At 42.0% G+C, this 16,982-nt stretch overlaps 1 protein-coding gene across 4 annotated transcripts in view; it reads right to left on the bottom strand.

Annotated features, from left to right (window-relative positions):
* Window positions 1–16,982, bottom strand: part of PLEKHG1 (pleckstrin homology and RhoGEF domain containing G1) — a 218,751-nt gene that overhangs the window by 81,488 nt on the left and 120,281 nt on the right. For 3 of the 4 annotated variants that reach the window (XM_046669950.1, XM_046669951.1, XM_046669949.1), the window contains one exon: window positions 4,160–4,665. In XM_046669950.1, coding sequence (XP_046525906.1) covers window positions 4,160–4,567 — 408 coding nt within the window. In that variant the 5' untranslated portion in view covers window positions 4,568–4,665. Of the gene's footprint in view, window positions 1–4,159; window positions 4,666–13,157; window positions 13,275–16,982 lie in introns of those variants that run through there. The other variant, XM_046669952.1, reaches the window with a different exon arrangement.

The following is a 16,982-nucleotide window of genomic DNA, read 5'->3' on the forward strand; positions in this document are numbered from 1 at the left end:
GGGGGGGGGGAGACAGGGGACCCAGAGAGAAGGGTCGGGGAGGAATTAAAGGAATGAAGAGCAAGAGGAATAAGAACAACATTTTTTAGGTAAATTTTCAGAAAGCATTAGGAATTAATTTCTGGGTCCCTAAATGGCATGGGAAAGGAAAATTACCTTATACTTGGAATTATTTTAATACAGTGTCTCTATACATGGAGAAAAAAAGGCATACAACCTTCTTTGTGTGTATAAGCAACACCTGGGAAATCCTATTGCCCAAATGAGGTTAGAAGGACATCTTCTCAGAAATAAGCTACTGGGGCCAGCCCCGTGGCCGAGTGGTTAAATTTGCGTGTTCTGCTTCAGCGGCCCAGGGTTTCGCCGGTCCGGATCAAGCCATGCTGAGGCGGCATCCCACATAGAACAACCAGAAGGACCCACAACAAAAATATACAACTATGTACTGGGGGGATTTGGGGAGAAAAAGCAGGAAAAAAAAAAAAAAGAAAGAAGCTACTCTAATGGTATTTGGGACCATACTGAAGATGTCACAGCACATTGTGTTAACATCTTTGATACCAGTGTACATCAATGATCTTTCACAAAAATCTTTGCTGATAAATCCTAAAACAAAATCTAAATCTAGTCTGTGAGGACTCTGTATCATACAGAATACAGATAAAATGTACCACTTATGGGGGAAATTACTTCAACCGAGAATGACTATGGAAGGATATCAGATGAGATTTAATAAAGCAGAGCACACAAAGTCTGAAGTTGTGCTACTGTGTAAATGAAAACTAACTTACTAGTTATCTCTACAAACAAATAGACTTTTTTTTTTTTTTTTTAGAAATAATCCTTGCTTCACAAATAAAGTAGAGGAAGATGGGCACGGATGTTAGCTCAGGGCCAGGCTTCCTCAGCACAAAGAGGAGGACTGGCAGTAGTTAGCTCAGGGCTAATCTTCCCCCCCCCAAAAAAAAAAGAAAAGAAAAGAAAAGAAAAAATCCTTGCTAGAAAGGGCCAACTAGCTCTGCCTTTTAGGTGTGGTCAGAGCTTGTCACAGGAGGTTGTTAACCACAGAATGATAAAAACAGGTTGACATGGATCAAGGGAAACATTTTAAAGAATTGATATTTTGTATTTTCAAAGAATACCCATTACAACAGTCTTTACTGGGCAGTTGCCACAAGCTGGAAAATAATTGCTTACTCTTCATAAAGGAAAGAACTAGACAAAACAGGTCTAGCCATTCTGCAATCTTGACAGAGGGTCACACAGCACAAGTATGTGGAGAGGCTCTCACCAACTAGCCCCTGATGTGAAGAGGTTCTGAATTCTCCCAGGTGGAGAGAGGGTAAAGAACTCAAAGCATTCGGGTGACTTCTGGAACAAAGCAGCATCTGCTTCTTCCTACCTTGGTACCTCCCTCCGTGTGTGGACTCTTCTCCCCAATTACCCTCTCTCCCAACACCCTCCACCTTCCTTTCCCTGATCATGTGCCACCTCAGATCTTCAGTGGATTCATCAGAAATAACCCAAATGCATTCAAAATAATGTTGGAATCACCTGTTTAAATTTTTTTTCCTAATTAAATTTCTGCTGCAGTGAATTGACTGACCTGATTATTTTTGTGCAAGAATTAAGGTAAAACATAGCCTATAAATGCTAGTATATTGGCATGCCTCGTTTTATTGTGCTTCGCAGACAATTGTGTTTTTTACGAGACTCTCCACCAGCAAAAAGATTACGGCTGGCTAAAGGCTCAGATGATGGTTAGTATTTTCTAGCGGTAAGGTATTTTTTAATTAAGGTACATACATTGGTTTTTTTAGATATAATGCTATTGCACACTTAACACACTATGGTATAGTGTAAACATAACTTTTATATGCACTGGGAAACCAAAATATTCGCGTGACTCACTTTATCGTGATCTTCGCTTTATTGTGGTGGTCTGCAACCGAACCCACCATATCCCCGAGGTATGCCTGGACATAAACGGTGATCACTCTCAACCATCATGGGAGGAGGCTAGTGAGGATGACAGTTTCCATTAATTGCTTATCATTCGGCAGGCACTATTGTGTAAGCTTTTCATATAATATCTAGTCTAATTGTCATAATCATAACCCAACAAGGCACATACTATTTATTAGTCCCATTTTACAGTTGATGAAACATAGGCACAAATTTATAGTCTACTATAGAGGTCAGCCAACTATGGCCCTTGGGTCAAACCTTACCCCATTTTACTTGAACTTCTACGCCCATTCATTGACATAGTGTCAATGGCTGTTTTTTTTTTTTTTTTTCTTCTAGGAGGAGGATTAGCTCTGCACTAACTGCTGCCAATCCTCCTCTTTTTGCTGGGGAAGCCTGACCATGAGCTAACATTCGTGCCCATTTTCCTCTACTTTATATGTGGGACGCCTACCACAGCATGGCTTGTCAGACGGTGCCATGTCCACACCCGGGATCCGAACCAGCGAGCTCCGGGCTGCCAAAGTGGAACATGCGCACTTAACTGCTGCGCCACTGGGCCGGCCCGTCTACAGCTGGTTTTGAGTTACCACAACAGAGCCGAGCAATTGTGACTGAGATCTCAGGGCCCAGAGAGCATAAAATGGTTACTCTCTAGCCTTTTATAGAAAAAGTCCACCAACCCCTACTGTAAAACATGGTTAATTCCTGGGGAGAGAAAAAAAGGCAAGAGCGTTCGCATAGCCTGAAATAGAACTTCCACCGAAATTTTCTTAAACAAAAAATATTCTGTCTTGATCTGTTTTCTTTCATTCATCTTTTACCTTATTTCTTCCTACCCAAGGTTTATCAACCAGCCTCAGAAAAAACAAGAGTGATCATGGGATCCCAGTTCAGTAACTAAAGGTTACCGGCGAGTTTTGAAGTTTCCAAGGGAAAAAAAAAAAAAAAAAGGATAGACCAAAGACAGCTTTGACAACCATTAATTTCCTGAGGTTGCAAAATTTTTGGCGGTTTCACAGGTATTTCTTCTCAAGTACAAATGACATCACTGTTGAAATTAAAAAACCAGTTGGCCGGGTTTACTCTACATTTGGTCTCACATATTGTTTCGGTTGAGCATCAATTGATTTTTCTATTTTTACTGGGAACTTATGTCATAACTATTTTTAGGAGACAGTGTCTGGTTCCATCATTTGTGGAACTCAACACAATTGTGCCTTAGAATATTTTTTCTAAAGCTATAAGAATGTATGTATTTGGTGGAGAACATGCTCATTAGCAAATATTCTGCTATACTCTGAAATATATTTTAGATTAAGAGTCTAAAACAGGAAGTTGGCACTAACCAATGAAAAAATTTGGTGTATTACAGGTAAGTGTAGCTTCATAATATATCAATTTGCTTTTGAAATATTAATATTTTTAACATTAACTGAGAATGAGTTAACAGCTGAGTTGCTCTGGTAATTCTTTATCTGTAAAAACTCATCTATAAATCAAGGTCAAATCAATAATCGGATTTCCAGAGTATGCGATCTGGCACATAAGCCGAGCTCAGTTTGCATGGAGTCAAATAATTTATGAAAACTTGTTTACTATAAAAGTGAACAGGAAGTAAATGCCCCAAACCAGATAAAGCCCATAGTTTTTCTCTACCCTTCGCCACCTTCCCCAAAACACCAAGACAGAGAACAGCATCAAACAGCGGTTCCCAGCCTTGTCTGCACAGTAGAATCACCAGGAGATCTCCCACAACCCCACCACCCAGCCACCCCACAGGCCCACGAGATCGCAGTCTCTGGAGGTGGGACACAGCTGTGAGTCGTTTTAGAAGCTCCCAGACACCAGAAGACAATTGTGATGACAGTGAAGACACACCTGACACCTGCAAGTCAGGAGCCTTGAGGTCCGGCTCCATCATCTGCGAGAACCCCGAGATCTTCGGCGCAGGATTTATTAACACAACATACTGGTGTCCACGTTGGTATCATCATTCTTGCCTCTAACACGTAATTCACTAATGCAAATATTAAGAGGATTTTAACGCAGTGAGTACGCCCCTAGGGTTTGCCTTACGTTATGATCTGTTTAAACATTCACAATGCATTCCTGACACCTGGCTTTGCTCTGTATTTTGCAGGCCTATCTATCCTGCACGGCAAACTTAAAACAAAAAAGTGGGCCTTACCTCTACGATGCTTTTTAAATCTTGCACGTAAGTCCTTTCGGTCTCCAGAATTTCCTGAACAACTCGATCCACGTAGAGGAGCTTGGGGCTGGTGGCCGACTCTGCACCCGTTCTCGTGGCCCCGCTGGGCTCCCCTCTCCGCTGGGCCCGGGGCTGCCTTTCACTGCCCTGGTGCAGGTTCTGAGGCGCGGCTGGGCCATCCGTCGGCAGCTCGCTGCTGGAGAACGGCCTGGCTGGAATCAGCTCCAGCTTTATGGCCCCCGCTTCCTTATCCTGGGGAAATAAGCCCAAGTGGCTGTTGGAAACTAGGGTCATTCTGCTGCCGAAGGAACCATGGCTGTCCCGGGAAGAGGCCGAGGACGACGTGGAGCCGAAGCTGACGGGCCGGTCGCTGTCAGAGAGCTCCATGGCCTTCAGGTCTTGGGAGCTGGAAGGGCTGGCTGTGGTCCTGGGGTCTGGAACTTCTGTTACAGCTGCTGGCGCTTCAAGATGCAACTGGTGCGCATCTACATCCATGGAAAACAAGCAAAAGGACAAGATGAGAAAAATAAGCAAGTATTTAAAAATTCTATTTAAGCAGAAGGTTTAAAGGAGGTTAAAACCCAACCCCAATGTCTAAGTTAAACCAGAAAGGTAGCGAGTTACTTGTAGAAGGAAACACAAAGGTCCCCATGGGAGGGTGGGCTGTGAAGCCAGAGTTTCTAAAGCATCACCTGGGAGCTTGTTAGAAATGCAGAGTCTCAGGCACGGCCCCGGACCAACTGAACTTGTCTGCATTTTAACAAGATGTCCACGCCACCTGCATGCACAGGAAGGTTTCAAAAGCACTGCATCCATTGCCTCAAAGTGTGACCACCTGGAATGACTACTGGCTGCAGATTAATCTTGATTTACTAGATTAAAGGCTCAGCGGTCAGGGCACAAGGAATCTATAGGTTTAACAAGCACCACAAGTGATTCCTATGTGCTTAAAACTCATCCTCTGTGAGTCTTACGGATTTTCCAGAAACACCGTTCTACATTTTAAGTATTCCACTATAATTCCACTCAATTTTAGCCACCCTCCTGAAACCACCACTACTTGATTTAATGGACGTTGACCATTTTACTTTTTACTTGCATACAGCATTAAAGAAAAGTGTCGCACAGACAACAATTTTCTAATACTGGGCAAGAAAAACCAAAATATTAAGAACCACACCCCCTTTAAAACTTCCCCTCTCACCACCATATTTCTCTGTCTCTCCCTGAAAGCCGACGTTCCACTTGTGATAGATGTGGAGTTACACTGTTACAGAGAATAACTGATTATCTACAACCCTCCACATGTAAAGTTAGATAACACGACAGGTAAATACACAATTAAATAATAAAAAGAGGAACCGCTTTTAAAGAAATGGGGCTGTTGGTGTCTAGGAAAGGGCAGAGAAAGAAAGTATCTGTAAAGTCAAAAGGTCACATATCTGTAGCACTTAAACCCTGGGTTCAAAAGGGCCCTACGTGAAATTTGAATTTTCAGCAGTTATTTTCGTGAAACACGCAAAGTTCCAATCTTCTTTATTTGTAAGGCGGGATCACCATTTCTCCCCCTAGTAATGAGATCCCAGGTTTATAGAGATAAAATGCCTCACAACAGAGTGTGATCAATGAAGAAATTTGCCTCATTTTGGCAGGTTACCTTACCACCAAAACCCATGTTTACGGGTTTTGTTAGAAAAACAGAGGAGTGAAACTTATGTTTGGAAGGTTATAATAAGACAAACACAATAACAAGAATATAGATTAATGATCATTTTTCAAAAGGAATATGAACATTTGACGCTGTAATAAAGATCATCACACAACTGGTACCAATATTTCTAAAATATAAAGAATCCATCAAATCAACATCCTGACTTTTTCTAGATAGTTTATATTCATGGCAAACAGTGCAAACTTATAATGCAAATATTAAAATTATGAATATAAAATAAAGACACTCAAGTCAACAAGAAGGAATGGTAAGTTGTAGGAAATGAGTAATTTATCAGCATAACCACCACCACATGGTATAAGTTTGCTGCACATTTTTAAAGCTTTTGCAATATTCTTTCTGCTTGCTCTATAACAACTTTATGGCCCATAAAACATGGATTGGTTATAGCAGTTAAAATGCACTTGCCCTAAAAGGCCTGATCCAACTTGAATGTGGCAAAAATCCAAGAAGCAGGTGGGCGTTTAGGTATGCTTGTAGCCAAGGATGCTTGCCACGTTCAGGACTGCATTAAGAAAGTCCCGGGCAGTTCAGAGTAACAGCAGGCACAACGAGGTTTTCTTCCCATTGGCATCCACCATAACTATAACCATGAGGTTGATCTCACTTTCAGAACTGGGAACTAACTTGGAAAATATATGAGGATTCTCTGAGGTTCCAAGGGTCCAATGAGGTTATGAGTTAGGGCCAAACATAAGTTGGATATACTCTATATGAAAGTCGAAGCATCTGGAAAAGTCTAGATCAACTCCCCCACCCCCACCCCCACCCCCCCACCCCGCCGCCCAGATCTGGATACACTGGTCTCCAGGACAAGCGCTGATTTTCTGACTAGACAAGAATCGATCTTCTCTCTAGTCTAGAGAACTATATTTAACAGTTATATAACTCTTGGCAAATACTCATTATCAGGACTGGTGAAAAATGAACACAACAGAGAGACTCATTTCTTTGCTTACTTTTACTCCAAGTTAGCCAGCCGGTACTGGGACAGAGGGATTAACGAGGAACAAAAAATTGCCCAATGTTTTAGAGGAGTCCATGTTGTGCCGCCAGGAATGATAGTGCCTTTTATATTTTCAAAGGTAGAGAAAAGTGGGGTGTGAAACCCAGATCAACAGGGGACCCCCTCATGGGTGAATCTTAAATAGCAACATGAACTGGGCCCTGTTTCAAAGAAGGCTTCATATGTTCCCATACAGGCCATGCATTAGGCCACCGGACACACCTTTTCTTCAGACTGCCTACCAGGCACTATATTATAAAATAGAATATTTGAGATCTTTGCTTTCTGTAGTGTTTAAGCGTGGTTAATTAAATACCTTCCCAAATTACCAATGACTGAAGTGAAACATTTAAAGCTAGGTCATATGATGGCATATAATATGAGACTGCATTTGCTAATGGATAACATTTTTTATGTTGATTCATTGCTTAGAAGAAAATTATAGTTTTCTCACATAAGGAAACATACCTCATAAAAACTGTCTAGTCTTGTTCTCACCTCCCTCAAAATAACTTGAGATTTCCACCCTGTCTGGCCTACTCTTCCTAAAACACTCACCAATGATTAATATTTCCCTCCACAGCTGTACTGTTCAACACCGTAGCCAGTAGCCACGTGACTATTGAGCACTTGAAATGCAACTAGACCCAAGTGAGATGTGCTGTAAGTGTAAAATACACACCAGATGTCAAAGACTTCGTATGAAACAAAAAAGTATAAAATACCTCATTAATAATTTTTATATTAATTACACGTTGAAATAATATTTTGGAACAGTGGGTTAAATAAAATATCTTAAAACTATTTTCACCAGTTTCATCTTACTTTTTTAAATGTGGCTACCAGAAAATTACATATTATATATGTGGCTTGCATTATATTTTAGTTGGTCAATGCTGATCTAGAAGTCTTCCAGACAATTCGTCTGTAAGATTTGAATTGACTTCCTTATCAAGCTTTGTTCAAATAGTAGTGAGTGGAGAGGTGTATACAACTTGAAGTTTGACCTTTTCTTAGCCCATTCATTAATACACAATATTGTTAGGAGTTAGCAAAAATAGAGATGGTAGACAATCACTGTGTCCTAGATATTGGGGTAGCTGATTTCTGGTGATAAACTGAAATACCCAGATAGAAGGCTGTAGAGCCAGAAAGCTTTATCCTCTGTCCAGAGTGCAAGATGTTGGCAGGTTGTGTTAACATTTGGGTAATTTGTTATTTTGCTTTCCTTTCCTTCTCATAACTTCTCTTTCTAACTAAATTCCAAACGTAGGGCTAATAATACAGCAACTTGTGAGAACTTGCCAGATATTGCTAATGGCCCATGTCAGTGGGTCTTTTGACCACAAATACCCTAAAATAAGCCGGTTCTGCGAACCTTGAGGCTCTTGGTCCATGTGGCCCGTGGGAAAGCTGGAGGAGGTGGGGGTGGATGCGCATGCAGAGGGGCCTTGGTGTCCTAATGACTCTTAGAAGTACTGTTCGCCCACAAGCTATCAAAATAAAATATTCCTTCTTGTGCCATCCTTAACAAAAAGAAAAAATGCTACACGGCCCCAGTGGAGAGGCGCTTTTGCACATTTTCCTTCATGCCAGGTCCCTCTCTAAGTTTTGCTAGGTGGAAGCGCTCTAACTCCGCGCTCTAATTTGGTGGCTCTACAAACTTCCAACTGCTCTCCTTCGGAATGTCGCTGCCAGACTCAGAAGCAGCACTTCTTAGCTCTAACTTGTCTCTCAGACTGCTTTGGGGGTGAGGTAGACCTTTCCTTGGCAAGTAAAGCACAGACTTGCTGTGACCATGTTTACAAGTGGGACGGGGGCTGACGGTCCACAGCAACCACTCTGCCCAACCCCCGAGGAGCGCTCAGAAGGCGAGCCAGAGCTCAGTGCACAGCAGGGGCTGAGGAGTGACCAGGATTCCCAAATTCGGCTCATTGCTATTCTAGACTTCGAACACCTAACCTGAGTTCCTTCGCAAGACTATCACGGAAATCATGAGAATGTGTTGTGCTCAAGACCAAGGATATCTAAAATTACGTAGTTCCTTATGACATACACTGCCTGTGAATGACTCAGAAAGGGGAAGCAACAGGGAGACTAAGGTGTAAGCAAGAAGTTATTCTATCAGCCAGCAAAGCTCACTTAATAAAGAGCCAGTCGTTGGTAGAGCCTCAAAAGTCGGAAACAACTGACTTCGTGATTCAAAAACACCCCAAACTTTTAAGGGTTAAAGTTATGAGAAGTACACATTCATCCATTTCAAAGACAACACCAGGTACTTGGGGAGAATCCTCGTCCCCTATCCACCTCTGGGATAGTGGATAGCTTAATAGACACAAGCCACTACATTGCGACATGAATTTTCACCTCTCAGTTTTCTAAAATACTAATGTGATCCTTGTGTTAATGGCAGAGCCAAGACTACAATCCCACGTGTTCTTTCGTGTTCAGAGCATTCAATCTGAGAATACGATTTTCCTACTTATTTGCAGCTGTTTGGTAACGAAGAAGTAAAAAATCTTGTTACCATGTTCATTTCTTAGTTTTGACCAATGCACTATGGTTGGGCAAGATGTTAACACTGGGGGAAGCTGGATGAAGGGCGTATGGTAACTCTGGACTATCTTGGCAACTTTTCTGTAAACTTAAAAGTTTTCCAAAATAAATAGTTGAAAAAAAAATCTTGTTCCCATTGAAGAGTCAGTAAAGCAAGTATTTGAACAAGATCTAGGCTGGGAAGAGACGTCTTGCAAAAACGCTCTTGTTCAAGTAAGAGGTGAGGGGTTGAATGGAGAACAAAGATTCCTGCAAGCTATGAAGTCTGGTACTGAATATTCAGATAATTTTACTAATTGATTCCTGTGCTAATCAGCGGAAACTAAGAGGTACAATGGCTACCGCAGTTGAGTAGGGGTTAAGTCAGATCATTCAGGCAGCTACTGTAGTAGATAAATTGCCTTACCTAAGTGGTGACTCCAGAATTTCTACCTTTGAGGGCACAGGCATGCCAGTTTGGCCAAAAAGGAGCCTAAGGGAATTCCCTTAAGGCTTTTTATGCAAATGCAGCTGTTTGTACTTTTACCGTCTGCTATTTTGTGGTGAGTTAGTGTGGAAGATAAAGGAGATGATAGACAGGGGTAAAAGATACACTAGGGGTTGTGTTATCACTTTGAGAGCCCACTGTTGGTTGTCCACCAAAATCCACTCCCCCTTCTTCTTGAGTGAAGTTTCAGCTGAGCGCACTCCCCAGCCGCCCTACCATTCGACACAGCCATGTGGTCAAGTTCTCGCCAATGGAAATGATACGTGCCCCTTTGGGGGTTCATTCCTCAAGTGTTAGACATCATTCCTCCTCCACATTCTTGCCCGTTTCCAAGTGGGCCCCAGATGCGGCAGGAACTTTGCCTGAACCACAAACCTGACACCCATGCCCTAGAGTATGGCAGAGCATAAAGACAGAAGGAACTTTGCAATAATTGGGGCTAGACATGCCCTGAGCCACCACATGAAAAAGTCTGGTTATCCTGAAGCTGATGCGCTGGAGAAACCATGTGGGGAAACCACACGGATATGCAGAGAGATGCTCCAGGAACCCCAGCTGCCTGGCCCCCGCTGTTTGAGTGTTTCCAGCCAAGACACCAGACGCGTGAATGAGACGCCTCTGTGATGACCCCAGCACTGTCAGGTCCGCCTGTAACTTCATGAGTCCCTGAGCAGAACCAGCTAGCAGAGCCTGTCCCAAACTCCTGCCTCACAGAAACTTTGAGAGATTATAAAAGATCGTTGTTGTTCAAAACTACTAGGTTTTGGAGTGATTTGTTAGGTAGCAAGAGATAGCCTGAACAGTCTCCATTAGAACAGGTCAGCCTTACCATAACATGCCACTGCTTTAACTCTATATCAAAATTACCCTTGGGACCGGCCCATTGGCCAAGTGGTTAAGTTCGCGCTCTCTACTTCGTTGGCTGGGGGTTCACGGGTTTGGATCCCGGGCACCACCCTAGCACCACTCATCAAGCCATGCTGTGGCAGGCGTTCCAAGTACAAAATAAAGGAAGATGGGCATGGATGTGAGCTCAGGGCCAGTCTTCCTCAGCAAAAAGAGGAGGATTGGCAGTGGATGTTAGCTCAGGGCTAATCTTTCTCAAAAAAAAACCCCACAAAACTATCCTAAAAAACAAACTGAACCAAGCCTCCAAGTTCATTCGCATGTGTCATTGCTTTTAAAAATTTTATAGAAGGAAAAAAATAAACAGAGAGGTTAGGTAACATCGGGCTCAAAGTCGAATTGTGAATCAGAGACTATGGTTTCTGATTTCTAGTCCCTTCTTCTTTGGACGTGGATATAGACGCATAAAATAGTAGGGCAGCAAAGGAGCTTAGAGATCAGGAAATGGAGCATTAAACATAAGCTACTTGTGTAAAACCCATGGTGCCAATGTGCCAAAAGGGCTTCCATAGCGTGTGTGTGTGTGTAAAGGAATGGATACATGCCCAACCATGTGTACTGAAAGAGCTCAGGGGACCAGGCAGAAATGAAGCGATGACATAACACTCCCTCCTTTGGTGGGAGGATTTGCATTTCTGCCCTGGCCCTGCCCTGTCGAGGTCTGGATTGCAATCTTTGGGTCTCCGGCTTCCTTGTGTGTAAGTGAGGCCGCTAGACTAAATGACTTCCCCAGGCCCCATCTAACCTTCAGGAGGTGACTCCAACCCTGAAACAGACAGCAAGTCACTGGATGTCACAAGTGTCGTGCCCAACTCCTGGCTGGGATCACAGCATGAGCAGTAACCACAAAATAGCAATTTTCTTCTACTAATGCCAGGTCTTGGATGATGAAAAATATATTACTGACTTTGCCAAAGGCTAGACAACACTATTTTTAATTTAGATTAAAAAATAATCTATGCTCCAGCTTCCCTTGGAACAGCATTTTCCTGTGAGTGTTGAAATCAGTCTAAAGAGTAACTAAACAATGGCGGTTCTATATACAGACTCCATCCGTATTGAACACACGCAGTTGCAACAACATCTCTGTGCAGCTGAGAGGGAGGCATTAGGCTCAATAACATTTTCTTAGAGAAAAAGGAGGAGGAAGAGAATGCAAAGTGTCTAACAATAGAGTCCAGAGTAAACAAATCCATCTAGAAGGTACAGCATCAAACTATTAAATGTCATGTTCTTTCAAATCCCTAAGGGTGTAGAAAATGGTCATAATATACAGTTGAGCAAAATGGGTGCTTTACAAAACATAGGTACAATGCGATCCCAATTTTGAGTTTAAAATGCCACTTATTTATGATCCACATTAGAAAAAGACTGAAAGGATATCTAATAAAATATTAACATTGGTTTTACCCAGTAGGAGAATGGATGATTTTTTTCCTGTGGTATTTATCTGGAAATATCACTTTTCTTCAACAAGTGTATTACTTTAATAATCTGTAAAGGTTATATAAGGAAGTTAAAATCACGACCTCAGTTTGTATCAAATATTTAAAATTAAAATAATTGATTATTATGTTCAGTATATGATGAATGAAAAGAAATGCCAAATAGATACATTTTCTTTCAAAATATTAGTATCACTAAATTAGAATAATTAATAAAACAAAATAAAATCAGATTTCAATGGGCAACAGCAGTGAACATAATCCATGCCTCCTCCCGAATCATTCCTTTGAACAAAAGTATTTTTTACCAATAAACACTCAAAATGGAACCTGCATCTCCTAAGCCAACTTTGGTTACCACCAGACTCAGACAAAATTTCGTCAGTAGAGTTGCTAAGCATAAACTTTGCAAACACTTATTCTGGTCCCCGGCTTAGCCCACAGGAACCTCATAAAGAAAGCACATTAAAACGCTGAGCAAACTTGGGATTTTCATTTTCTCCCCAGAGTCTCAGACATCAGTTCTCTAGATCTTTCAGGCTAACTTTAAGGAAAGATAAACACCAAACCAAACAAGGCAAAAACAATCTAAGACAGACTGCCGTTCAGATGGAGGAAACAATCGCCTTCTAGACGAATTCCATTGTTGGAGAACTCTTTCTACATCGCATTTACAACAGAACAGTTGTAACATATCCACGCCAGCTGCTGTCCTTGCACAGTGTTGTGAACACAATCCCTGGCGACAGCTTCCCAGCGGTGTGGCCGGTCTCCGGCTGCTCCAAGAGAGAAGGAGCGAGTTTGCCCAGGCATGGTTCTTCAGCCACATTCACGTTAGCACCTACCTGTCCTCTCCCCAGGGTAAGCCACATTGTCTGCCTGCCTTCAGCTGATGCAGTGACCTCACTGGGAGCTCAGTCAGGTAAAACAAGAAGGCTTCACTAGTCTGTGCAGCTCCTTCCGTAGAAATATGGCATGAGTCAGCTTCTATCTCTCAAAACCCAACACACAAAGGCTTTACAAAAACCTGATTTGCAACTTTCTCACTGCCTCTTCCCCCCAGTGTGCAGACCACAGACTTCAGCATCACTAAGAGCCTTAAATGAAACATGACATCATTCAATTGAGAAACAGGACAATAGACACCACTGTGGGGAGCTTGAAAATGCACACTTCGCTGAGCAACACCCCGCGACTGCCATTCTTTTGTAAACATCAAATACAACCCACACTCTCCTAAAGCAGCCGGGGCTCTACCTTCCTTGGCTCCAGCCACTGTTCTCATTAAACTCCACAAAAGCAGCAAGATCTTCGGAGCTCTGATATTTTCAAGTTGACTTCCCGAATTATAAGTTTGTTTCAAAGTAAATGGACACATCTTTAACACACTTTGTTTTGTTTTGTTTTGTTTTTTTGCTGAGGAAGATTAGCCCTGAGCTAACATCTGTTGCTAATCTTCCTCTTTTTTTGCTGATGGAAGATTAGCCCTGAGCTAACATCTGTCCAATCTTTCTCTACTTTATATGTGGGTCGCCACCACAGCATGGCTGACAAGTGGTATAGGTCCACACCAGGGATCCGAACCCACGAACCTGGGCCGCGGAAGCAGAGCATGCCAAACTGAATCACTGGGACACTGGGCTGGCCCCAGCGTAAGTTTTAAAGTGAAGTTTGGAGGGTGGGCGTGGGCAGTGAATAATGCATAGCTGAAGGAAGTTTGGATACTGTACTTAGCTTCTGTTAACAAGATATCTAATACAGTTTTAAGTAAGCAAATTTAAGTAAGAATACATTGAAGCTTGACTTTTAAAAAAACAGTATTTACAAATCGATCTGAAGACAAATACCTAAAATGTAAATTTAGAAGCATTTCTTAGAAAAACATTTAAGTTCTATGATTTTATATTCATAAATACTAAGTATGATCTAACTTCCAAACTTTAGTAGGAGAGACCTTCAAATTATTTTGGATTTTGACTTCCTTAAGGTCACTTCTCCCTCTTAAAATGCTATATCTATTTTTATATAAAGAGTCAAAAGGTTCATATTTGAAAAAGAAATTGAGTTCTTGGGACGAAGGTTTTCAGAAGTAAAAAACTTGTTGAAAACTGATACTACTGCACCATGGAGCAAAAACTCAAAATATGGATTATGCCCAGGTATAGACACCTAAAACTAAACTATTTCAAAGGATTAATATCCTTTAAATAAAGTTCCATTTAAAGCATTCATTTGTGGTTATGGAAAATAAAATTAGCTGATCATCTTTAATATAGCTGTTTCTATCATACCTATTAAGTAACTTTAAACTAACAACATAATAGGATAATTTGTTTTAATGCCTATTTCCTTTCAAAGAAGGCTGAACATATACAGGGCTACTTAAGTAAAGGAAAAGCCATTTTAATGGATTTATCAGTTAGTTCAGAAGACAACTTCTTGCAATGATTTCTCCCCCGCAAAATTCACTAGTGTGATGGAAATCATTAATTCACAGAGGCTGAAAAGGCAGTTTGCGTGGAGGGGTCCTCTGTTAATCCTCCGTTTTGACCTCCACGGCAATCTCTCTTGCCCCCAGATTACATCCCCAGATCCATGTCTGTTTAGCTAAGAGTCAGCCCAAATCTTACAAGCTCCATCAAGTCTTCCACAACAACTCCAGGCCACTGGTCTTTCCACTTGTTACAGGGCTGGTTATTACACTTACAGTAAGCATCTCGTGGTCTCATATTTACCTTTTTTTCTAAGCATCTCTCTCCTACTCTGGACTATCAGCTTGGGGAGGAGGGAGCCTCCCTGTACTGTAGATTTGATATTCACGCAGAAGATACAAAGATCTAAGTTCTTAGATGGGGTATTATACACAGAGGCTCCTGGCTTCTTCTTGACCCATTTGTTTTCTGTGTATAGCCTCAGATCACAAGTTAACTACGTCTATTTTCCAATAAAATATTATTGTATTTGAATTTTTCTTTTTTTGGCCAAGAAATATAGTTTTTAAAAGCCATTTCTGAGAGATGCTGTGTACACTACAAGTGAATGAAAACAGCAAAGCTGCTTTGAGAGTGGCTGCTGGGCGGTCTGTAAACGTCTCCACTGGACAAGTGGCTCGGCTTGAAGGACAGCCTTGCAGTGACAGCACAGGCCACATTGGATCCCATGGGTCAGCCATCTGTCAGTTCACCTGCGATTCCTGCTTTAGCAAAATCATCAACTTGGATAAGTACAGACGTCTCGTTTCACTCGCAAGGTACTGAAACTGCTCTATATTGCATCCACAAATGTGCAGGATTCATAGTATTTTGAATCCAGTTTTTAAAATTGTGAACTTTTTCAAAGCAGGGAACACAAACACACACACACACATTTTTTGCCTGTATCTTTCTCCCAGGACCAAGTATTTGCTGGATGAATGAACAAATGAATAGAGTGCACAGGGCTTGGGCAGGGAAAACACAGACACCTAATAGCACAAAGGAAAAGAAAAGGAAAGAGAAAGTTACATTTCTTGAGCAACATTCAAGGTTCTTTCATACTTGAGAGCCTTCTGTGTCTCAGTATTTTCTTAAGGCCTCTGTTCGTTCCACCTTAGCTCTGTGATGGTTTTGCTTTCCAGTCCTTTCTGTCTCATATCCCACACACCTGTTACACTAGGCTATTAACATTTCCTGCAGGTGCCCTGCTGTCTTGCCACTGGACTTTGGTGCACGCAGCAAAATAAATCACATGACATGCAAAAGGCACAAATACTGGTCTCCTTGCCACTACCTGCTGCATAATTTATTTGGCAATATTAATAGTAGGTGAAAAGATTGTTTTTGCTCAGCAAAATCTCCTTTTAAATAATAGTGACAGTGGCCACAGATAAAATGCACATTTATGCCTTGTTGGGGAAAAAAGATACTCTTACTGGAAAGCGCTCTTAATTCCCTCGCAGCACAGGTTACACAATCAGGAAATATGGGAGCTATTCAGTGTCCCCGTCAGGAGTGGGGTCACAGAGGTAGAAAAGCAGAGCCCACAGGACGTGTCTACAGCCAGCAGGACACAAACCAGCCAGCGAGCCAACTGCAGGCGAGCCTCACGGCCCAACTAGAGGAAGACCAGAGAGCCCCACCATTTCAAAACATCCCTGTCCAGAAATTTCCCAGAGGGCCTGCAATTCCATTAGGAAAAACCAGCTCTTTTTGGTTTAAGGTGAAAGCCATCAGTTAAAACTCTGCTCTCCCCTGGGAAGGGTAAGGAGTCAGCGCCACAGTAGCATGAGTTAGCCTGAGCATCCTTTCAAGGCAATCTACAGGTCTTTTAGGCAGGAGGCCAGGATGGGCTTGTCTGGGAGGGCGGGGGAGGAAGCCCAGAGAGCATGCCGTTCTAGGGGCTTCGCAAGGTCTGACCTAATTGAGATACTCCGCTGACTTTGCAGCCAGGCAACGGCTCCAAGAAGCTGGGCAACGAAGGATGAAAGAATGGCCCGGAGAAAGAAAGGAGGCCAAAGGCATGTGCACGTTTTTTAGAGTCAGAATGATTTTGCTTTATAGAATCAATACTGGATAAGGCAGATTTAGAAAATAATCTTACATGTTCAGATACAAAGGTGCTAGAAGTTATAAGGAATATTTCAAAACACAACTAATATTTTATATATGGAGCATAACAATTTAACTGCTGGA

This window comes from Equus quagga, chromosome 8 (genome assembly GCF_021613505.1).
Source record: "Equus quagga isolate Etosha38 chromosome 8, UCLA_HA_Equagga_1.0, whole genome shotgun sequence".
NCBI classification, from domain to species: Eukaryota; Metazoa; Chordata; class Mammalia; order Perissodactyla; family Equidae; genus Equus; species Equus quagga.